At 42.5% G+C, this 25779-nt stretch overlaps 1 protein-coding gene across 1 annotated transcript in view; it reads right to left on the reverse strand.

The window, feature by feature from the left end:
- KATNA1 (katanin catalytic subunit A1) overlaps nt 1–25779 on the reverse strand; it is a 79549-nt gene that overhangs the window by 36524 nt on the left and 17246 nt on the right. Inside the window, exons 2-4 of the mRNA XM_069769513.1 lie at nt 22450–22613; nt 6528–6685; nt 3288–3471 (exon numbers count right to left, since the gene is read on the reverse strand). Of these exons, the coding sequence (XP_069625614.1) occupies nt 3288–3471; nt 6528–6685; nt 22450–22608 (501 nt within the window). The 5' untranslated portion in view covers nt 22609–22613. The remainder of the gene's footprint in view (nt 1–3287; nt 3472–6527; nt 6686–22449; nt 22614–25779) is intronic.

A 25779-nucleotide genomic window follows, 5' to 3' on the forward strand; every position in this document is an offset into this window, starting at 1 on the left:
TGCGTCTGTCTGTCTGTGTGCGTCTGTCTGTCTGTGTGCGTCTGTCTGTCTGTGTGCATGTGTCTCCATGCGACGATAGTGCCACCCAATTGTGCTAAGTCGCCGTATGGGATTACTACTCCCATCCGGTATTAGGATGGGAGAGTTGTCCCTGTGTCCGGCGACTTAGCACAATTGTCAGTAAAACACAAAACACATCACACACAATACACATATACAATACACGTAACATACATGACAGACATTACATACACCATATAACATAGAGTATATACTCACCATACAGCACACTGGTATGCGAAGCCCTGTCTCCTAGGAAAAAATCTCCAAAAAATAAACCAAATCCATACTCCCTGTCCGCAGAAATCCAATAACGAGTGTCCCACGCCGATCGTTTGCTCTCCGGTAGTGTTGAGCATTCCGATACCGCAAGTATCGGGTATCGGCTGATACTTGCGGTATCGGAATTCTGACACCGAGATCCGATACTTTTGTGGTATCGGGTATCGGATCCATAGCGAGGTGTAAAATAAAGAATTAAAATAAAAAATATTGATATATTCACCTCTCCGGCGGCCCCTGGACATCACCGCGGGTAACCAGCAGGCTTCTTTGTTTAAAATGAGCGCGTTTAGGACCTGAGGAATGACGTTGCGGCTTCTGATTGGTCGTGTGCCGCCCATGTGACCGCTAAGTGACCAATCAGAAGACGCGACGTCATTCCTCAGGTCCTAAATTCCTAAAAGCGCTCATTTTAAACAAAGAAGCCTGTCGGTTACCCGCGGTGATGTCCAGGGGCCGCCGGAGAGGTGAATATATCAATATTTTTTATTTTAATTCTTTATTTTACACATTAATATGGATCCCAGGGCCTGAAGGAGAGTTTCCTCTCCTTCAGACCCTGGGAACCATCAGAATACCTTCCGATACTTGGTGTCCCATTGACTTGTATTGGTATCGGATATCGGTATCGGCGATATCCGATACTTTTCGGGTATCGGCCGATACTATCCGATACTGATACTTTCAAGTATCGGACGGTATCGCTCAACACTACTCTCCGGCGATACACTACCAGGAGTTCTGCGGCTCCGGCGTCTCAATTTACGGCACTAGAGCTGCGTGTGAACTTTCCCACGCAGTGGTGCCGTAAAGCGAGAGTACCGGGGTCAATGAACACCGGTAAACTCTCGCGCATGCGCAGTTACACACCGACAGGAGCCGGAGCTCCTGTCAGTGTGTTGCTGCCACCGTGGAGAGCAGACACATCTCAGGATGTGTCTGCTCTCCATGGCAGATCGTCGTGGGACACTCGTTATGGGATTTCTGCGGACAGGGAGTATGAATTTGGTTTATTTTTTAATTTTTTTTGCAGGACGAGGGTCTTCAGGTGGAATGAGCTTTTAATAAAAGATTTGTCAAAAAGTATGTGTAATTATTTCATAAAAATATTTTTTTCTACTGTGTTTTTTAAAAAACTTTACTAGGATTAATAATGGATAGGCGTCTTATTGACGCCTCTCCATTATAAACCGGGCTTAATGCCATCTTACAATAGCAAGGTGGCATTAACCCCTTATTACCCGATATCCCACTGCTACACGGGAGTGGGAAGAGAGGGGCTAAGTGCCGGAATTGGCACATCTTTTAGATGCGCCTTTTCTGGGGTGGCTGCAGGCTTATATTTGTAGCCAGGGGGTTGGGGGGGGCAAATATCCATGGCCCCTTTCCTAGGCTATGAATATAAGCCCACAGCTGTCTGCCTAGCCTTTCTAGCCTAAAAATATAGGGGGACCCTACGTCATTTTTTTGTGGGGGTCCCCCTATATTTGAGAGCCATAAAGGCTACGCAGACAGCTGTGGACTTAAAGGGAACCTGTCACCTGAATTTGGCGGGACCGGTTTTCGGTCATATGGGCGGAGTTTTCGGGTGTTTGATTCACCCTTTCCTTACCCGCTGGCTGCATGCTGGCCGCAATATTGGATTGAAGTTCATTCTCTGTCCACCGTAGTACACGCCTGCTCAAGGCAATCTTGCCTTGCGCACGCGCAGTATGCTTCACCCAACTGCGTGCAAAGCCGAAAAGCATAAGTGCGCATGCGCTGGCACACTTTGTCCCGGAAGTATTTCGCTGTGTTCCGGGGCATAGTGCGCCGACGCATGTGCACTAATGCGGGTAAGGGGTCAGCTGATGACCCCGTGCTTGTCATTACAAAACTCTTTTGAAACCCTGCCTGTGTTCTGAGTTTAAAAAAAGCTATGATGGAATAGATACTACCAATACACAAGGAAGAATCTCACTAGAAAAATATGTTATACAGCACCAAAGTTAGAATTAAAATACAACTTTTAATTTGTCAATTAAAATGTAAAAAAGAAAATATGTGCCACCATGTAAGTGAAAGGAGATATTCTTCCGGTTAGCAAAAAAAATTATAGAAAACCAAGAAAGACAGCTGTAGGATACATAAATTCCTCATGCAGTAGCCTAGGCATCACTGCATATAGCACAAGTGATCAGATGATCACATCTTCAAGTAGTTAAAACAAAACAAAAAAAAACACACACACACCTTTTAAAAAATATGAAACCATTAAAAAAATAAATAATCTCAAATCACTCCCTTTCTCCTCAGTGAAAATAAAAAAATATTAAAACATTTTAAAAACATGCGTTTGGTATCACCGTGTTCAGAAAAGTCCAATCTATCAAAATATAAAAACAATTAACCCCGGTCAGTAAACACCATAAATGGAAAAAATTAAAGAATACCAAAATTACATTTTTTTGGTTGCCACAATTTCACAAAACATGCTCTAACAAGCGATCAAAAAGTCTCATGCATCTCAAAATGGTACTAAAAAAAAAAAACACGTTGTCTCGCCCCGCAAAAATAATATATCATACAGCTCCATCGGAAGAAAACTAAAAATGTTACGTGTCTGGGAAAGTGGCAACGCTACTACAAAGTTTTGGGTGGCAAACTTTTGATTTTATTTTCACAGATGAAAAAAAAAAAAACTGGACATGTTTCGCCGTAATCATATTCATGAGGAAAATCATATTGCATGGCCATTTTTACCACAAAATGTACACCGTAAAAAAAATTCCCAAAAAACAATGCCAGAATTGTGTTTTTTTTCATAATTTCACCCCGCTTGGAATTTTTTGCCTTTTTTGAGAACACTATGTGGCAAAATGAATCATGTCATTCAAAAGTACAACTCGTCCAGCAAAAAACAAGCTTTCATAGTATTTGAACATATGTTGACACTTGGCAACTACCTTTTCTTTCACTTTCTGCAAGGGATCTTTCCGCTCTCGTGCTCTGGCAGGTTTTACTTTCTGGTTATTGGCATTTCTCGAGGATGGTGGGGTTGGACCCTTTCCAGCCACACTTATGCGGTTGTTATGTACTCGATTGTCACTGAATTGAGCAGACTGTCGTTTCCGGGGTCCTGGTGAAGGCCTCAAAATACAAATACAATGAATTACAATAAGATTAACTATATGTCCAAAAATATATGACTTGGTAAAGAAAGAGAATCCTGATACAAAAAATAAATCACAAAACTGTAAATGATATGTGGATTATAACAGTGTTAATAAAAGGGTTTCTGGAATACATCAATTAAAAAATGGAAAAATTGAAAAAGTGATGAGATCATTGAGGTGAGGGTATGTAACAGGGGACCTGGGGAGACTGTGTGGGAACAGTCTGATTGCCCCCGGTCTGGTATTGCCCCCATGAAGATCACCATGGAGGTGTCTGGATATGTAACGGAGGACCTGGGGAGACCGTGTGGGAACAGTCTGATTGCTCCCGGTCTGGTATTGCCCCCTTGAAGGTCACCATGGAGGTGTCTGGATATGTAACAGGGGACCTGGGGAGACCATGTGGGAACAGTCTGATTGCCCCCGGTCTGGTATTGCCCCCATGAAGGTCACTATGGAGGTGTCTGGATATGTAACAGGGGACCTGGGGAGACCGTGTGGGAACAGTCTGATTGCCCCCGGTCTGGTATTGCCCCCTTGAAGGTCACCATGGAGGTGTCTGGATATGTAACGGAGGACCTGGGGAGACCGTGTGGGAACAGTCTGATTGCTCCCGGTCTGTTATTGCCCCCTTGGTTGTAACCATGGAGGTGCCTGGATAAGTAATGGAGGACCTGGGGAGACAGTGTGGGAACAGTATGCTTACCCCCGGTCTGGTATTGCTCCCTTGGTTGTGACCATGGAGGTGCCTGGATAAGTAACGGAGGACCTGGGGAGACCGTGTGGGAACAGTCTGATTGCCCCCGGTCTGGTATTGCCCCCTTGAAGGTCACCATGGAGGTGTCTGGATATGTAACGGAGGACCTGGGGAGACCGTGTGGGAACAGTCTGATTGCCCCCGGTCTGGTATTGCCCCCTTGGTTGTGACCATGGAGGTGCCTGGATAAGTAATGGAGGACCTGGGGAGACAGTGTGGGAACAGTATGATTACCCCCGGTCTGGTATTGCTCCCTTGGTTGTGACCATGGAGGTGCCTGGATAAGTAACGGAGGACCTGGGGAGACGGTGTGGGAACAGTCTGATTGCCCCTGGTCTGGTATTGCCCCCTTGGTTGTGACCATGGAGGTGTCTGGATATGTAACGGAGGACCTGGGGAGACGGTGTGGGAACAGTCTGATTGCCCCCGGTCTGGTATTGAACCCCCTAGGATGTGACCATGGAGGTGCCTGGATAGGTGTGAGCACAGTCTGATTGCCCCTCTGTGATGTGACATGGATTAGGTCTGCATTATAGCGTACACAATAATGCTGTATACTGCACTTGTCATGGAAGATGAACAGCAGAGGTCATGGAAAAATCTAACATATTGTGATCAATTAGAAAGAGGTCAGGTTTCTAAAGTTACTTAAGACATCTGCTGATAGCGGAGACATTTCTTTATCAAGGTATGGCTGTACTAGATTATTAGCTGCAGCGTGTTTGATCTTTGGGGGTGGGAATGGGAAGACCCCCACTAACAGGCAAAGCAAGACGTTTTTTGGTTATGCAGACGGTGGCGGGGACACAAATAGGTGCAATCAGACTACAAATTTTTCATATGTCCTTAGCTGCCATAAGTTTGACTTTCTGATGCAAGGAAAGAAAAACATAAGCCAAAAGTTATTACGATAATTTCTTATTTTAATAAAATTGGTGCAGTTTATTCAAGTGCAAGTCAGTTTAAAGCTGGTGTATGAAATACCAGTCTTGGTAAAAATGGAAAGCTGAATAAGAGGGTTTACTACCCGCAGCCTCCACTAGAGGGAGTACCGAGTATGACAAGTTCAGTACCACAGTACGCAGCTCCCATGCTCCCTCTAGTGGATAAAAGTAATCACACAGGCACATTTGGCTCAAACTGAAAGTCTTAAAATCAGGAGCCAAATCGTATAGTTTGGTTGCATTTGTGACCATTTGAGTCACACTACAGTTCTGGCTCAGCTCATATGTGAATTTCATGACTCTCCTTAAAAAACAGCAGAATCCCCCTCCCACCCACACAAAAAATGGGCACTCCTTTTGTGATCAGTAGGGGTTTCAAAACCTCAACCACAAATGATTACATCTTTCGGCATGTCATATGCTGAAGTTTCATAAAACTACCTTGACATTTTAAAGGGAATCGGTCAGCTGGATTTCACCCTCCTTTACCCCCTACCAACAACTTTAACGAAACAGTCCATTCTGCTGCTACTGAGAAATCAGTGTTTGAATGCATGTACAAGGGAGGATGAAGTGTTTTTGACATATGGAAGCTCTTTCCAAGCCTCCGTCAGTCCAGTTCTATTTGCTGCCCAGCGACACCTCTTTCTGCTTGACCAACAGCTTCATTGCTGATCACCCAGTATAAAGGCTGTCAGGCAAGAAGCTGGAGGGGGTGTTGCTGGGCAGGGAATAGAACTGGACTGACGGAGGCTTGGAAAGAGCTTTCTCCAGCCCAGGGCACTTCAGACACATTAGCATAATGCATATCCATTGGAACTCTGATTTCTCAGTAATGGAGGAACAGACCGGCCATGTTAAGGTATTACTGGACTTGTCTTTGAAAGAACTACATGCACATATAAATAGCTTGGGGTGGGGGGTTAAACCCTGCAGATAGGTTCCCTTTAAAGGTGACAACCTACATTGATTGGTAACGATAGGATTAGAAAATGTGATAAACAGGTTTTCCATGGAATATACATTCATTTTTAATTATTACAGTTAATATGCAAGGAGATTTGAAGTGAAGCCTGATAAGAGCTATGCGTTACCTTTATAGTAATTGGTGGTTCACTATGTGTGGCTAATCTTTAAAAAAAAAAAAAAAAAAAAAAGTTGTTTTCAAATTCTAAATGATTGGACTTCCATGTTTCAAATTCATATTCAGTAAGATTCTAGATCAAATGTAAAAAATAAACGTCCGCTACAGTTTCCTACTTAACTACCGTAAATACACATACTGTATATAGATGACATTGTCACTCCTGCAGTTCACGTTCAGCTCACCTACGTTCCACTGGCACTGGTAATGACCAGACCTCGCCGTCCTGAGCTGGAAAGTCATGTTCTGCTGCTTTCACAGGAGAGCTGTCCAATTTATAACTTTCCAGTGTAGACATAATGTCCTTCACGTGTTTAGCTTCCACGCTGATCCCGTGCCAAACCTGCCAATGAGATAAAGATTGGATCATCGGAGATACAAGGTCTCTTTACCTTCTGAACATATGCAATACAAGAATGGATCCAGCATAATCTATTGATCCCTCTCCATCTTATCATCCATATATTATCAGGCCACCGGGGAGAAGGATCTAAACACTTTCTCGGCTGAACCAGTGGAGGAAGGACACGAGTACCCGCTATGCTTGCCATCACAGTACCTTCCACCATTTCTTTTTGGAGTGCTCAAAGTTGTCTCGATTTTGATCTGAAGTACAGCGTATTTTCTCTAAAATATTACATTTTTTTTTAACTCTTTCCACCCTAGGAAGATGTGCTTTTCCATTTCTTAGTATGTATTCCTTCAAACATACTTTATTGCTACAGATATGCCCCAAGACAGGGAAGGGTTAAAATAAGGTGTGATATCGGTAGTGCTATACACCACTCAGGGCCTTTTTGCTCTCTGAACACCACTGATGCCGACAGTCTTGCTCCTGTGCACTATACACATGTCCTCATTAGACAAACCAGATACTGGATTTTGTAAAGAAAAAAAAAATTATTTTATTCCCTACGCACACAAGGTGTCAAGGAGGATGGGAGGCCAGGGTAAGAAGCGGAGCCGGCCGTGCCCAAATCCCACACAAGCTGGCTTGATTGGTATCCCCAAGGACAGGGCACATCACCCTAAAACCTAATCAGGGATTTTGATGAAGCTCGATTGGGTGAGATTAAAGGGAACCGGTCATCAGTTTTGGCCTATTGAGGGCGCATACGCACTTACCGTATGTCTTTGGCTCTGCCCGCAGTAGGGAAAAACGTAGTGCGAAAGCGCGGGCCTAATTTTCTGTACGCAGGCTTCAGATTTCATTAGGCAATGTGAACGACACATCAATTAAAGGAGGACAGAGAGTAGCAGCCAGGGGGAGGGATGGAGAGTACCGGACCAACCCGATTTCCATACAGCACTGGAGAACTTAAAAAGGTTTTTCGGGGTATGCAGGGGGAGTCAGGAGATTATATAAGCATTTATAAAGTGCAGCACGGGCACTGAAGGAGGTCATAGTTTTAGTTGTGATATGACAAAACTGGTGACAGGTTTCCTTTAATGCTTAATGCCTCAAACTAGTAATCAAGTTCTTGTTCTGCTAGTGGTGACTGGTTATATGCAGGGCTGTGGGGTCGGTAAGCGAAACCTCCGACTGACTGACTCCACGACTGACTCCCTCATACCAGGGCTCTGGATTCTGTAAGACAAACCTCCGACTTCAACTCCTCAATTTCGATGACTCCCATTCCACAGCCCTGGTTATATGCACACGTTGCATTTGTTTTAATGTAAATTTTTAGCTGCGTTTTACAGTACCAGCAAAAGCTGAGATTTCAGAAATCTCATGTACACAATTGTTTTCCTGGCGGCTGAATTGGTAAGGTGCTGCGTTTTTGAAAACTTCAGTATGTCAACTCTTTCAACATTTTTGCAGTATTGTTGTACACATAGAAAGTAATAAGTTCAAAAACATAACTAAAATGCTGCTACCAGTTTTTGCAGTGTTTGGGGTGAAAGAAACACAGCTGCAGCTGGATGTAAAACCCATTTATTGTTGTGATTTTTCCAAGTGCCTTGGTGTCCTCACATGAGCATGGATGCTATTATTGCTACAGTTTACTTAATCCCTTAGTGACAGAGTCAATTTTGACTTTAATGACCAGACCAAATTTTAGGAATCTGACCAGTGTAACTTTATGAGCCAATAGTTTTTGAACATTTCAATGGATCCCACTGGATTATGACAATGGTAAAATTTGTTCAATATGAGTATCGCAACTTTGGCAACAATTTTCAAACTAAATTTTAATCTGTATATCCTTAAAACAGTCAATGCTGTACAAAATAATTAATAAATGACATTTCCCATACATCTACTTCACATCTGCATCATTTTTCAAACATCATTTTATTTTGCAAGGATGTTAGAGAGGTTAAGTTTAGCAGCAATTTATCACTTTTTCAACAAATTTATAAAACCACCTGACTCTTTAGGGACCTATTCAGATTTACCGTAAATGGACCTTGAGGGGCCTATATTGGAAATGCCCCAAATGTGATACCATTTTAAAAACCGCACCCCTCAAATACTTCAAACTGTTCTCAAGAAAAAATGTAACCCTTCATGTTCTACACAGGAATTAATGCAAAGAGGTATGAAAAAAAATCAATAAATAATTTCACCTCTGAAATGTTATTTCCCCAATTTTTTCACTTTTGCAAGAGGTAACACAAAAAGTGGACCCCACAGTTTATTACCCTCTTTCTTTTGAGCACAGCCAAACCCCACATATGGACAAAAAGTTCTGTTTGGAGGACTGGCAGGGATCAAAATGGTAGAAGCACCAATTGAATTTTGGAACACAAATTGGCTGAAATAGATTGCGGGCGCCATATCACATTTGAAGGGCCTCTAAGGTGCCTAAACAGCAGGAACCCCCTACAACTGACACCATTTTGGAAACTGCACTCCTCAAAGATTTTATTCAGGGGTATAGTGAGGATCTTGAATCTAAAAGTACTACACGGAATTTGATGACATATTTCATATGACAACATAATGTCATTGTCATTTTATTATTTTAATTTAAGTTTTGATTAAAAAAAAACAACCCTAAACCCAACTGTTCTGTCCAGCCATATAATTGCTGTCTAGAAAGTTTAGTCATTTTTTTTATGTCTCTGTTATTACAGACATTGTTTTTTGTATGGGAGAGAATGATAGGTATCGCAAGGCGAATCATCGATTCAATCTTCTTACAGGAAAGATCTGCAAGACTGACAAGTGTCAGCCATCATAAACGCCAGACCGTTGACTCCAATTTCCAGTGATCCTGATGACCCAACTGTTGTCACCCCAGCCCTGCTGCTTACGCAGAAGACCGACCCTAATTGCTCTCCACCAGGACAATTTAATGTTAAAGTCCGTTACAGGAGTCGATGGAGACAAGTACAGAGTCTCTCCAATGCCTTTTGGGACAAGTGGAAAAAACAGCACCTGCCTACTCTGCAACAGAGGAGAAAGTGGCAAACCAGCAAGCCTAACCTCCAGCCTGGCGATATAGTGCTAATGAAAGACTGTCAGTCTCTGAGAAACGAATGGCCATTAGGTCTCATTACACAGACATTCCCAAGTAAGGACGCCAAGTAAGGACGGAATCGTAAGTGAGGTGGAAGTAAAAATAGGGAAACAAGGCAGGACCAAATTGTTCCTCAGGCCAGTAGGGGAACTTGTTCTGCTGTTCTCGTCCAATAAACACAATAATGAGGTCGGCTGATTGTTCTGTCCAGCCATATAATTGCTGTCTAGAAACAAAGTTTAGTCATTTTTTTTATGTCTCCGTGATTATAGACATTGTATTTTTGTGTGTATTAATCCTTCCTATATTTCATATTGTAAGGTAACAGCACCATCTGCTGGCCACTTAATGCATAGATTTTATTTTAATTTGCAATGTGTTATGGGAAGTTCCTAGGGCATTGTAGGATTGTTCCTGTTGCATTGTGGTCTTATGACGACATTGTGAAGGGAACAGCAGCCATTGTTCCTCCATGCCTCTTAGTAGAAACCACATCATTCGTTTTCTTCATGCTCCTTAACCCCTTAATCCCATATGACGTACAATCCCGTCGAGGTGACCTGGGACTTAATTCCCAGTGACGGGATAGTACGTCATATGCAATCGGCATGCGAATATGTCTACAGCTAACATTCACCATGGTCCAACTCTGCACCTGGCACTGATAAGTAGCTCACTGTCAACACAATGTACACAGAAAGCTGCTAGTCAGGAGTGTTGGTGAGGTTTGGCTTTCTAAGCTCCGCTACATGTCACTTCTAAAAACTCTGATTGTTTACTGGGTGCAGCAGTTGTTAAAGTAATACATACCTGGAATCACAATATCTTTCCCTACATTATCTTTTCCTCATGAGGCAGCAAAAAACTGGCGACAGATTCCCTATAACCCCTTAACGACCGCCGATACGCCTTTTAACGGCAGCAGTTAAGGGTACTTAAACCACAGTGCCGTTAATTAACGGCGCTGTGGAAAAAGTAAATAGCCCCCCCCAGAGTCCGATTTTCTCCGGGGTCTCGGCTGCCAGGAGTAGCCGAGACCCCAGAGAACATGATTCGGGGTTTTTTTTTACCGACCCCGCTTTTGCGATCGCCGGTAATTAATCGTTTACCGGCGATCGCAAAAAAAACCAAAACGCGATTTCCCTTTTAATTTCTCTGTCCTCCGATGTGATCGCACATCAGAGGACAGAGAAATGGGGTCCCAGATAGCCCCCCAATACTGACCTGTCTCCCCCGGTGCTCCTCGTGGCTCCTGATGGGCGCCGCCATCTTTTTCCGGCAAAAAAAATGGCGGGCGCATGCTCAGTGCACCCGCCGGCCGGCATCGGGAGGATCTTTGGGGTCTCGGCTGCTGGAGGTAGCCGAGACCCCAAAGAACATGATCGGGGTCGGTTATACCGACCCCTGTTTTGCAATCGCCGGTAATTAACTGTTTACCGGCGACCGCAAAAAAAAAAAAAAAAAAAAAAAAGTGTGTAATTCTCTGTCCTCTGATGTGATCGCACATCAGAGGACAGAAATAGGGGGATTCAGGGACCCTATTATATTTACCGGTGTCCCTGGGTCCTCCTGCTTCTTTTCCTGGCCGCCGGCGTCTTCTTTGGCAAACAAAATGGCGGGCGCATGCGCAGTGCGTCCGCCATCTGTCGCCATCTGCCGGCCGGCAGGAGAAAGCAGTTGGGGCTAAAATTAGGTTAAATAAATAGGGCAGCACACTGCAGCGCCAAAACATGCAAGCTTGAAAACACGAAATTTGAACTGCATTACTGCACTAGAAATATGAAAAATGAGAGCTTTTAGTGCACAAAAATGGCCAATTTTATGTGTACCTCGTAGCCACTTTACGGCATCTCTCTTATACGAGGTCCTACGCTTGACCTACCTCACTGAGAATAAACATCTCCATCTGAATGGGTACATGTGAAACCTCTTCTTGGACTCAAATTCTCTCTCTCTGTGGAGGGGTATTGGACCTACTATAATTAAAACACCTGAAGCTAGGAGGCGGGGAGTGCACGATCAGAAGGCTAGAGAATACATTTCAAAAACCTGACCTGCACATCCAAACATAGACACAGTGTGAACAGGTGCTGAACCCAGAGTCGCCAACTCGTATATAGTTAAATAAATAGGGCAGCACACTGCAGCGCCAAAACATGCAAGCTTGAAAACACGAAATTTGAACTGCATTACTGCACTAGAAATATGAAAAATGAGAGCTTTTAGCGCACAAAAATGGCCAATTTTATGTGTACCTCGTAGCCACTTTACGGCATCTCTCTTATACGAGGTCCTACGCTTGACCTACCTCACTGAGAATAAACGTCTCCATCTGAATGGGTACATGTGAAACCTCTTCTTGGACTCAAATTCTCTCTCTCTGTGGAGGGGTATTGGACCTACTATAATTAAAACACCTGAAGCTAGGAGGCGGGGAGTGCACGATCAGAAGGCTAGAGAATACATTTCAAAAACCTGACCTGCACATCCAAACATAGACACAGTGTGAACAGGTGCTGAACCCAGAGTCGCCAACTCGTATATAGTTAAATAAATAGGGCAGCACACTGCAGCGCCAAAACATGCAAGCTTGAAAACACGAAATTTGAACTGCATTACTGCACTAGAAATATGAAAAATGAGAGCTTTTAGCGCACAAAAATGGCCAATTTTATGTGTACCTCGTAGCCACTTTACGGCATCTCTCTTATACGAGGTCCTACGCTTGACCTACCTCACTGAGAATAAACGTCTCCATCTGAATGGGTACATGTGAAACCTCTTCTTGGACTCAAATTCTCTCTCTCTGTGGAGGGGTATTGGACCTACTATAATTAAAACACCTGAAGCTAGGAGGCGGGGAGTGCACGATCAGAAGGCTAGAGAATACATTTCAAAAACCTGACCTGCACATCCAAACATAGACACAGTGTGAACAGGTGCTGAACCCAGAGTCGCCAACTCGTATATAGTTAAATAAATAGGGCAGCACACTGCAGCGCCAAAACATGCAAGCTTGAAAACACGAAATTTGAACTGCATTACTGCACTAGAAATATGAAAAATGAGAGCTTTTAGCGCACAAAAATGGCCAATTTTATGTGTACCTCGTAGCCACTTTACGGCATCTCTCTTATACGAGGTATACGAGGGGGCTAAAATTAGGGTTAGGGCTAAATTTAGGGTTAGGGTTGGGGCTAAATATAGGGTTAGGCTTCTTTCACACTTGCGCCAGTACGGGGCCGTCGCAATGCGTCAGCCCGACATACCGACGCACGTTGTGAAAATTGTGCACAACGTGGGCAGCGGATGCAGTTTTTCAACGCATCCGCTGCCCAATCTATGTCCTGGGGAGGAGGGGGCGGAGTTACATTGAACGATTTTTTTGTGCCGACGGTCAACCAAAACAAAACTGATCCAGTGCACGTCGCGATCCGTCGGCAATACAAGTCTATGGGCAAAAAATGCATCCTGCGGGCACATTTGCAGGATACGTTTTTTGTCCAAAACGACGGATTGCGACGGATGTCAAACGATGCAAGTGTGAAAGTAGCCTTAGGGTTAGGGTTGGGGCCAAAGTTAGGGCTACAGTTGGAGCTAAAGTTAGGGTTAGGGTTGGGGCTAAAGTTAGGGCTATGGTTGCGGCTAAAGTTAGGGTTAGAGTTGGGATTAGGGTTAGGGTTTGGATTAGGGTTGGCATTGGGGTTACGCTTGGGATTAGGGATAGGTTTGGGATTAGGGTTAAGGTTAGGGTTGGGATTAGGGGTGTTTTGGGATTAGGGTTAGGTTTGAGATTAGGATTAGGGGTGTGTTGGATTTAGGGTTTTGATTAGGGTTATGGTTAGGGTTGACAGGGTTTTTTTGGGGTAAGGGTTGTGATTGTTGTTAGGGTTGTGATTAGGATTATGGATCGGGTTGGGATTAGGGTTAGGGGTGTGTTGGGGTTAGGGTTGGAGTTAGAATTGGGGGGTTTCCACTGTTTAGGTACATCAGGGGGTCTCCAAACACGACAGCCAATTTTGCGCTCAAAAAGTCAAATGTTGCTCCATCCCTTCTGAGCTCTGCCGTGCGCCCAAACAGTGGGTTACCCCCACATATGGGGCATCAGCGTACTCGAGATAAATTGGACAACAACTATAGTGGTCCAATTTCTCCTGTTACCCTTGTGAAAATAAAAACTTGGGGGCTACAATATCTTTTTTGTGGAAAAAAAAAATATTTTTTATTTTCACGACTCTGCATTCTAAACTTCTGTGAAGCAATTGGGCATTCAAAGTTCTCACCACACATCTAGATAAGTTCCATGAGGGGTCTAGTTTCCAAAATGGTGTCACTTTTGGGGGGGTTTCCATTGTTTAAGCACATCAGGGGCTCTCTAAACATGACATGGCGTCCGATCTCAATTCCAGCCAATTCTACATTGAAAAAGTAAAATGGCACTCCTTCTCTTCCAAGCTCTGCGGTGCGCCCAAACAGTGCTTTACCCCCACATATGGGGTAGTGACGTACTCAGGAGAAATTGCACAACAACTTTTGTGGTCTAATTTCTCCTGTTACCCATGTGAAAATAAGAATTTGGGGGCAAAAAGATCATTTTAGTGTAAACAAATGGGATTTTTTATTTTCACGGCTCTACGTTATAAACTTCTGTGAAGCACTTGGGGGTTCAAAGTGCTCACCACACATCTAGATAAGTTCCTTAAGGGGTCTAGTTTCCAAAATGGTGTCACTTGTGGGGGGTTTCCACTGTTTAGGCACATCAGGGGCTCTCTAAACGTGACATGGCGTCCGATCTCAATTCCAGCCAATTCTGCATTGAAAAAGTAAAACGGCGCTCCTTCACTTCCAAGCTCTGCGGTGCGCCCAAAAAGTGCTTTACCCCCACATATGGGGTATTGGCGTATAAAACAAAATTTATGGTTACATTTCTGTTTTTACACATGTGAAAATAAAAAAAAATGGTTCTGAATTAAAATGTTTGCAAAAAAAAGTTAAATGTTCATTATTTCCTTCCACATTGTTTCAGTTCCTGTGAAGCACGTAACGGGTTAATAAACTTCTTGAATGTGGTTTTGAGAACCTTGAGGGGTGTAGTTTTTAGAATGGTGTCACACTTCGTTATTTTCTATCATATAGACCCCTCAAAATGACTTCAAATGTGATGTGGTCCCCCAAAAAAATGGTGTTGTAAAAATGAGAAATTGCTGGTCAACTTTTAACCCTTATAACTCCCTAGCAAAAAAAATTTTGTTTCCAAAATTGTGCTGATGTAAAGTAGACATGTGGGAAATGTTATTTATTAACTATTTTTCGTGACATATCTCTCTGATTTAAGGACATAAAAATACAAAGTTTGAAAATTGCAAAATTTTAAAAATTTTCGCCATATTTGTTTTTTTCATAAATAATCACAAGTAATATCGAAGAAATGTTACCACTAACATGCAGTACAATATGTCACAAAAAAACAGTCTCAGAATCAGCGGGATCCGTTAAAGCGTTCCAGAGTTATAACCTCATAAAGCGACAGTGGTCAGAATCGTAAAAATTGGCTCGGTCATTAAGTACCAAATTGGCTCTGTCACTAAGGGGTTAAATAGGCAGGTTTTCCCTACTTCTGGGGTACGTTTATGTGCACTAATAGGCCATTGTAGAGAGGTTGGCATGCTAACACTCGCTATGTGTGTGTTTACAAGCAGCCACTTTGGGTATGGCATCTCTGAACATTCCGAGCATCCTGTTAAACCCCATAATACAACATGGTAATGCAGTAACAAGGACTCTAAGCAGACATGTATCTCTGAGAAAGCAACATGTATCAGTAACTATCCACTATATAGTTGTCTAAGGGTATGTGCACACGATGCAGATTTAGTGCAGAACTGCAGCAGATTTTTCTGCACCAAATCTGCATCGTGTGCACACAGCCTAAGGGTCACTTCCGTCTGTCCTTCTGCTTGTCACGGTTATTCATTCGCTGATTGGGCTCACCAGCTGCCTGTCATGGCTGCCGCGACCAATCAGCGACAGGCACAGTCCGGAAGAAAATGGCCGCTCGTTACTCCCCGCAGTCAGTACCTGTCGCCCACATACTCCCCTCCGGTCACCGCTAACACAGGGTTAATGCCGGCGGTAACGGACCGCGTTATGCCACGGATAATGCACTCAGTTACCGCCGCTATTAACCCTGTGTCCCCAACTTTTTACTATTGACGCTGCCTATGCGGCATCAATAGTAAAAAATGTAATGTTAAAAATAATTTAAAAAAAAACCTGCTATACTCACCCTCCGTTGCAGCTCGCACTGGCCGCCATCTTCCGTTGCAGGTTCCGGTGGCAGAAGGATCTGCCATGACGTCACGGTCATGTGACCGCGACGTCATTACAGGTCCTGCGCTAATACCAACCCTGGGACCGGTACCTGCCGTGGACTAGGACCTCGGAAAGGTGAGTATATGTTTATTTTTTATTTTTTCATCTGTGACAAACCTGGCTGGGCAATATACTACGTAGCTGGGCAATATACTACGTGGCTCTGTGCTGTATACTACTTCGCTGTGCAATATACTACGTGGCTGGGCAATATACTACGTCACTGGGCAATATACTACATCACTGGACAATATACTACGTGGCTGTGCAATATACTACGTAACTGGGCAATATACGTCACTAGGCATAATACTACGTGGCTGGCCAATATATTACATCACTGGGCAATATACTACGTGGCTGGGCAATATACTACGTGGACATGCATATTCTAGAATACCCGAATACCCACCATCTACTTCATTATATTTGGCTTGCTCTCTTTTATAACCCCATGGCATTTTGGCTTGTTAATAGGCATATTAAATAAACCTGATCACGTTAGAAACTGGTTACGCATCACTAGAACTTAGCCGACATTGAGAAAGGGCACCATTTAGGCAAATTAAGAATGACAGCCTCCGCAGCATAGATAACGTTTTCTATAAGATTTAGAGCCTTACAGGGAGATTATAAGTGTGTATCCCTTGAATGTGGAGTGATCGTGTCACGGGTTCAGAGAGGTGCCGGAAGACTGCAGCATCTGATTTCCTGCAGTCCTGCACTGATTAGAAGAACCACTCAGAACGGTACCGGCTTTCGTTTGATATGTCACAAGGCTATGTTTCTTTATATTTTGTTTTGGAGAAATCAAATTCAAAATTTTGATGCGCAATTGTGAAAAAAAACATGTTTTAAAATTGTGAAAACATGCATGTGTGTTACTTGTGTTCTTGTTTATATTTGTACAGGGATTCAACTTGGGACCTATCAAATGTTTTTTTGTAAGCCTTCAATCATCTGATTTTATGTTTGTGCAAGTTTCTTCCTTTTTTCTTTTCAAATTACAACTTATTGCATTCAACATTTATATGCAACCAAAAAGAAACACAAAAAACTACTGAAGTGCCAGAATAAATACGTCTTAATCATCATAACACAACATGTTCATTGCATTCAGGTTGAAAATGCTGAGCAAGCCAAAAGAAAAAAGGTGATCAAATCCTCAAGTGTGATTTTCTAAATACTGTCTGATCCTAATTATAGGTTAAAAACTAGATTAAAAGAACCAATATTTTGACCACCTATTTATACGGTTGTGGCCAAAAGTATTGACACCCCTGCAATTCTTAGAGAATACTCAGTTTCTTCCTGAAAATGATTGCAAACACAAATTATTTGATAATATTATCTTCATTTAATTTGTCTTAAATGAAAAAACACAAAAAGAATTGTCCTAAAGCCAAATTGGATATAATTCCACACCAAACATAAAGGGGTGGACAAAAGTATTGGCACTGTTCGAAAAATCATGTGATGCTTCTCTAATTTGTGTAATTAACAGCACCTGTAACTTACCTGTGGCACCTAACAGGTGTTGGCAATAACTAAATCACATCTGCAGCCAGTTAACATGGATTAAAGTTGACTCAACCTCCGTCCTGTGTCCTTGTGTGTATCACATTGAGCATGGAGAAAAGAAAGAAGACTAAAGAACTGTCTGAGGACTTGAGAAACCAAATTGTGAGGAAGCATGAGCAATCTCAAGGCTACAAGTCCATCTCCAAAGACCTGAATGTTCCTGTGTCTACCGTGCGCAGTGTCATCAAGAGGTTTAAAGCCCATGGCACTGTGGCTAACCTCCCTAGATGTGGACGGAAAATAAAAATTGACAAGAGATTTCAACGCAAGATTGTGCGGATGTTGGATAAAGAACCTCGACTAACATCCAAACAAGTTCAAGCTGCCCTGCAGTCTGAGGGTACAACAGTGTCAACCCGTACTATCCGTCGGCGTCTGAATGAACAGGGACTGAATGGTAGGAGACCCAGGAAGACCCCACTTCTTACCCCGAGACATAAAAAAGCCAGGCTGGAGTTTGCCAAAATTTACCTGAAAAAGCCTAAAACGTTGTACAGGAGAATAAAAGAAGCATTCAAAGAAAAGAACACGGTCCCTACAGTCAAACATGGCGGAGGTTCCCTGATGTTTTATGGTTGCTTTGCTGCCTCTGGCAATGGACTGCTTGACCATGTGCATGGCATTATGAAGTCTCAAGACTACCAATAAGTTTTGCAGCATAATGTAGGGCCCAGTGTGAGAAAGCTGGGTCTCCATCAGAGGTCATGGGTCTTCCAACAGGACAATGACCCAAAACACACTTCAAAAAGCACTAGAAAATGGTTTGAGAGAAAGCACTGGAGACTTCTAAGGTGGCCAGCAATGAGTCCAGACCTGAATCCCATAGAACACCTGTGGAGAGATCTAAAAATGGCAGTTTGGAGAAGGCACCCTTCAAATATCAGGGACCTGGAGCAGTTTGCCAAAGAAGAATGGTCTAAAATTCCAGCAGAGCATTGTAAGAAACTCATTGATGGTTACCGGAAGCGGTTGGTCGCAGTTATTTTGGCTAAAGGTTGTGCAACCAAGTATTAGGCTGAGGGTGCCAATAATTTTGTCTGGCCCATTTTTAGAGTTTGGTGTGAAATGATCAATATTTTGCTAGTTGCTTCATTCTCTTTTGTGTTTTTTTATTTAAGACAAATTAAATGAAGATAATAATACCAAAGAATTTGTGATTGCAATCATTTTCAGGAAGAAACTGAGTATTATCTGACAGAATTGCAGGGGTGTCAATACTTTTGGCCACAACTGTACATGTAACAATTTTTTTTCTACAATATCACTAACCATGTAATTTATGAAGTGTTTAAGAAGAATAGTACAGATGTTAAATCCTTGTTCTATAAAATATGAGCTAATCAAAGAATTAATAGTAGGTTTTTACACTGGCCTTTTATCATCAATGTGTCCCTTCTAGTGGGTGAAATGTAATCTTGTCCATAAGCGCTTACTACCAATGGCCGTTTCCTTTTGTGTCAGAGTATGTGCGGCCGGTCATTGTGCTCGGCTCCACCTGAGTTCATATCTGATTTTTGTTAATTTTTACAATGTCTGGTTTTCTTGGATGCACAATGGACGGCGCTGGACAAGAAGCTGCAGAAAAGTCCTTTCTACTTTTCACAATCTGGAGAGTACAGTAGCCGCCGCCAGCGCCAATCATATTCACAGGTCACATCACCAGTTACGTCATCCATTGCCGATCTTGTGCCGCCTTCTACCACGTGATGGACTTCACTGTCTTTGCTGAATGAAAAAAACCCTTGTTTTTATTTCTGTTTCACTACATGGAATGAAAGTGTGCTATAGCTGAGTCCCTTTGATGGGTTCTGCTTCCTGTAACCGAGGTTTTAATAAACTCTCCTCTTCGTAGTCCTGGTTTGTACAATACACGAACAGGATGTTAGGAATATTTTTCTCACTCCATTTGAAAAGTTGCACGGATGTTAAGATTTGGTCTGAATATGGCCTCTGGAGGCCCGAGCTGCTGCCTGTCATCTGCTCTGCATTCACTGTCTACCCCTGGTCATTCTCAGCCCTAACAAAGCTTTCTCCTCTGTCCTCTCCTGCTTCTAAGGCTTCTTTCACACTTGCGTCGGTACGGGGCCGTTGCTATGTGTCGGCGCGACGTACCGACGCACATTGTGAAAATTTGGCACAACTTGGGCAGCGGATGCAGTTTTTCAACGCATCCGCTGTCCATTGTAAAGTCCCGGGGAGGAGGGGGCGAAGTTTCGGCAGCGCATGAGCGGTAGGAAATGGCTGACCCGATGTACGAAAAAACGTTCCCTTGAACGTTTCTCATGACACATCCAGTGCACGACGGACGCAATGCATAACCATACGTCGCGATCCGTCGGCAATACAAGTCTATGGGCAAAAAATGCATCCTGCGGGCACATTTGCAGGATCCGTTTTTTCCCCAAAACGACGCATTGCGACGGATCTAAAAAGACGCAAGTGTGAAAGAAGCCTAAGCTGTAACATAATAAAATAATACAGTAATATCTAACAATCAAGGATTATTTGGTAAATACAGACCCCACACTGTTAGACCACAGGCTGAACAGATCTGAATTCAAGATTTTTGAATTGACACTAATAGTTTTATTTATTTTTTTTTAAATATGATCCCATCACGATCCCAACTTGTATTTTGGTACAGATGTGGCTAGGAGCATAGCAGGCACATGTGCAGTTTTTGACATTTTGAAATTACCGTATATACTCGAGTATAAGCCGAGATATTCAGCCCATTTTTTGGGCTGAAAGTCCCTCTCTCGGCTTATACTCGAGTCATACCCAGGGGGTGGAGCCGCATATTCATTACTGTAATTAGCGGTAACGGTGACCGCTCAGTACAGGAAGAAGCTGCAGCGCTGGGGAAGCAGGGACTGCACTGCGCCAGGAGCAGGAGAGTATAATGGGGAGGGGGAGCGCTGCGCGATTTTCACCTGCTCCCCGTTCCGTGCGCCGCTCCGTCTTCAGCGTCTTCTGCAGTGATGCTCAGGTCAGAGGCCGCGGTGACGTGGTTAGAGCGCGCCCTCTGCCTGAACATCAGTGCTGAAGACGCTGAAGATGGAGCGGCACCGGAACAAAGTCAGGTGAATATTGCAAGTGCCGGGGGCCTGAGCGACGGAGAGGTGAGTATGTGATTATTTTTTTTTTATCGCAGCAACAGCAAATGGGGCAAGTGTATGTATGGAGCATCTTATGGGGCCATAACGTTTGTGCAGCATTATATGGGGCAAGTATCTGTATTGTGCCATAATCAACGTTTGTGCAGGATTATATGGGGTAAGTGTCTGTATGGGGCCATAATCAGCATTTGTGCAGCATTATATGGAGCAAGTGTCTGTATGGAGCATCTTATGGGCCATAACATTTGTGCAGTACTATATGGAGCAAGTGTCTGTATGGAGTATCTTATGGGGCCATAATCAAGGTTTGTGCAGCACTATATGGGGCAAATATCTTTATGGAGCATCTTATGGGGCCATAATTAACGTATGTGGAGCATTATATGGGGCAATCTACAGCATTCCAGAATGCTGTAGATAAGCCCCTGACGCTGGTGGGCTTAGCTCATCTTCGATTTTGGGGGTGACAGGTTAATTCTGAACACAGCCACATCCCCAATTGTAAGAGGGCGTTTACACTTATGCAACCACGTTATTTTACTTGTTAATTTTATTTCCTCCTCAAAAATAATTTTGTTTACATTTGTACTGATTTATGGGTGTCCATAAGCATGGAAAATCTGATGAAATGATTCATCTTGATATCATTTTTTTTTTTTCTACATGACAAAAACTTGCCATTTTAATAGGGATGTGTGGACTTGTCACATCCCCCGTATGTCCTGCTTTTATAGGACAATGTGCTGCTGAAAATTATGATTTGTAAGCAACATATACTAACAGAAACGTTGACCAGATTAAATGATTGTCTACTTTAAACAAACTATTACCACAATAAAAAAAAATGGAAAAGAAAATGTATGTGTAGCTTGTTAATTATTGTATTCATCATCATAAAAAAAGAATTCCATTCAAGCAGAGATCTCACTTCTAGAGGCTTTAGAAAAGTAAAAAAAAAAATACGTTAGTCAGTGGAGTGACTGGAATGTGTATGAAAACTTGTCTCCGTATATTCAGACGACTTGTTAGTTACAAAAAGAAAATCACCACGAAACCCATGCTATTAAAACGTAACAGGAACTGAAAAAGCAAACTAAATGTAATGAATATGGTACAAAGCAGGCACGACAACCGGGTGATGGCGGACACTTATCATACTTACATCTCAAACCTCCAATGATGCTGTGTTGGAGGATTTTTTAAAAAAAATGAAAAAACAAACAAACAAAAAAAACAGTATTTAGTTGTTCGTATTTTTTTTACACATGTTCAAAGCTTTGAAAACGGCATATAACATTTTCAAGACCCCATTTCTGAAGATAATTTTTCATCCACTGTTGGGGCAGATCTGTTTGTATGTCTGCAACTTGTCAGGAAGCATCAGAAAGCAAACTTTCCGTACAATTTCCCATACTACCTTTCAGTAATACCAACAATCTTAAAATACCATTTATTTTTATAATTCATTGCATTTCTGCTCATATAATGCCAAGCATGTGACAAAGCAGTCCAGCCGTAAATCATATGCCAGACATAGAGTAACGAGCAGCGTCAGAACACCTTACCTGCTGCCACTTTTGTTGGAGGAAGGTGTCTTTGACGTATAAGTATTTGTTCATCTGATCCAACACCCCTTGGTAGTAAACCATGGCGGAGTCGTAGTTACCCAAGAGGGCGTACTCTCGTGCTAGCTTCAAATTTTCACTTATCATGAGCAGACTCATCTTGACTGCAAAAGTTTAAAAAAAAAAACTAAGATTAGGCAAATGGATATTTTGTTTCATAATTTCCATCGCTGGATGGAGTAAAATACAAGTTTGAATCTATTAAAATACCACACACGAACAGATTAGTTTTGGACCCCACCATACATATTATGCCAGAGTCACTAAATATGAATTGGCCTGTATTGTGTCATACCACCATGTAATAAAGCCTTTTTTGTAGAAAAAGAATTAAAGCGGACTTGACAGCTTTTCCAGGCCGTGAAACCACCAGCATGTACCGTATATATTGCAATCTGCTTATCCTTCTTATTTATTGTCTTATTGATTGCGACCTATGCATAAAAACAATCTTATAGCTGCGGTTGCCATATGCCATTTACTGGGTGACTAATCATGGGGGTATTTTTTCACCAGACTAATCATCCCACTGCATGCACCCCTGATTCAACAGGACAATGCAACGTTCCCGGGAGACAGGACGTGCGCTGGTGAAGCCGGCTGCTTACAGTCGGTTACTGCGCACAGTCACAGAGGCAAAGCTCTACAAAGAGCCCGTGGTGACTTGTAAAATATATCATTCACTCCCAAGGAGGCGCGATCGCATTATTAGTGGGATATAAAGTTTGGGGAAAACTAACATATCACCAAAGTAAAAAAAAAAACTGTTATGGCATATGCAATAAACAGTTAACCCTTGTCAGGCTGCATAATTTTACAACCTTAACAGGCTGCATAGGTACAATTGTACCTTCACATATACCTCCACTGTGGGAAGACTTTACTTGGTTTCAGAAACTAAAGTTCATTCAGCTACAAATGTTATGCTGATATCTATTGTTCAGTGTTGTTACTGGTCACTTATGTTGCTGTCAATTAAGTTAATTCAAACTGGGAGTGGCTTCTACTTGTCTTCCTGCCTCCCTCCTCTCATTAGCCATTTTGCTGTTCATCTCATTGCTGTGAGCACACATTTCTAGGCTTGTGAAGTCTTCAATTTCTTGGAAACGAAGGTAGGAAAGTCTCACAGCATCTAACAGCCAGTTATACCTTTATTCTCATTATGTGGGGACAGAACAGTCAAATTGTCTTTCAGCCTGGACTTGGCTTACATATATTTTGTATGAAACTTATCACTATAGGTATAATTTTTATACGAAAAATGGATAATAATTAGTATCTACATATTGTTTTACGATGTTTTATTTATATTCAGCACAAAATACGAAGCCAAAATTCATCTAGCAAGTCATCATGAGTGATAGTAATGCTGGATCTAGTTTCCGCCATAATCCAAGAAAACGTGTTTGCAGGTTAGTATAATTTTGTGAAAAGCCAATAATGTAGTATTTCGGAAAATTATTTATTTTACATTTTTTCATATTTACAGATTTACGTCTGACGAAATAATGCGAATGCTAGAAGAATCTGATTCTGAGCATGAGGATGAACCATATGTTCCATCTGATGATGAAAACTATGTACCACAAGTGGATGTTACTGAAGAAGATTCAGACATTGAACAAGAAATGGTCATAGAGCATGAAAATGAATACGAATCAGACGAAAGTGTTGAGGATGATTCTGTGCCTCAAAGTGCAGGCGACATTTGGACTGCTAAGGATGAAACTCAATGGTGCAGTAATCCACTGCCAAATGCACAAACAAAATCTCGTAATGTCCTACGACAAAGAGGTGGCCCTGCAGCAATCAGCAACCTATATACAGCAAAAGAGCTATTCAAGTCCATCATGACTCCCGAGATGTGTGACATCATATTACGGGAAACGAATCGAAAGGCCAAGAGAGTTTGTGATGCTTACAACAACGAACTGGTACAACGTTTTCCTGATTCTTCCAAACGGCCACCACAAAAAACATTCAAGCAATTTACTGAAACTGAACTTCATGCATTTTTGGGCATACTGATTGCTGCTGGTGTGCACAGAGCCAACAAAGAGAATCTGGAGGAAATGTGGAATGTTGCTGCTCTGCCTCTTATACGTGCAGCCATGTCTCGTGACCGCTTCAAGATGATACTCAGATTTATCAGGTTTGACAACGAAAATACACGTGCAGAACGTGTGCAAACAGATAAAGCTGCACCAATACGGGACATCTGGACAATGCTGAACAGTAATCTGGAGAGAGCCTACAAGCCATATCATTGTATCACCGTCGACGAGCAATTATTTCCATTTAGAGGTCATACTAAATTTACCCAGTATATACCTTCAAAACCAGCTAAATATGGCATAAAGATTTTCTGGGCTTGTGACTCATCAAATGCCTACCCTTTACAAGGTCAGCTCTACACTGGGAAACCAACTGATGGTCCTCGACAAGTAAACATTGGAGAACGAACAGTATTGGACCTAGTGAGCTCGTATAAAGGCTCTGGAAGAAATGTCACCACCGATAACTTCTTTACAACCATGGAACTAGCTAAGGTATTGAACTCCTGGAACATGACACTAGTTGGTACAGTGAGAAAAAACAAAAGGTTCCTACCTAACAACATGCAGCCTGCCAAAGAAAGGCCTGTATACTCGACAAATTTTGCCTACAATCATGATGCAACAGTCTGTTCATATGTACCAAAGAAGAACAAATCAGTCGTGCTTCTATCATCTATGCACATGACGGGAGAAGTTGAAGAGACACTAGCAGCCAAGCCAGAGATAATAAAATACTACAACATAACAAAAGGTGGCGTTGATGTTATGGATAAAATGTTGGGAGAGTACACTGTGAAACGACGAACATCACATTGGACTTTGGCATTTTTCTACAATATGATTGATGTCAGTGGGTTAGCATCCTACATCATCTACAGAGAACACAATCCAAGCTTCAGGGCAAAGGATCAACGAAGAAAGTTCCTGAAAGATCTCGCAAATCAGCTGTGTATGATTGCAATTGAAGATCGTAGTACAAACAAAATGATAATGAGAAACCATTTTCTTCGAGGTGCAGTAGAAATGGTGCTTGGACGATGCATTCTGGTAGCATCGCAGCCAGCAGCTGGCCCCAAAATACCTCATGGTAGTCGTGGACCCTCCCCTGTTGTTGGTAGTTGCTATGTCTGCAGAGACCTGAGGCGAAAACAACGCAAGACTAGAAAGTCTTGTGTGGTTTGTGTGAAACCCATTTGCGATGAACACTCTGTAG

This window comes from Ranitomeya imitator, chromosome 5 (genome assembly GCF_032444005.1).
Source record: "Ranitomeya imitator isolate aRanImi1 chromosome 5, aRanImi1.pri, whole genome shotgun sequence".
Lineage (NCBI taxonomy): Eukaryota > Metazoa > Chordata > Amphibia > Anura > Dendrobatidae > Ranitomeya > Ranitomeya imitator.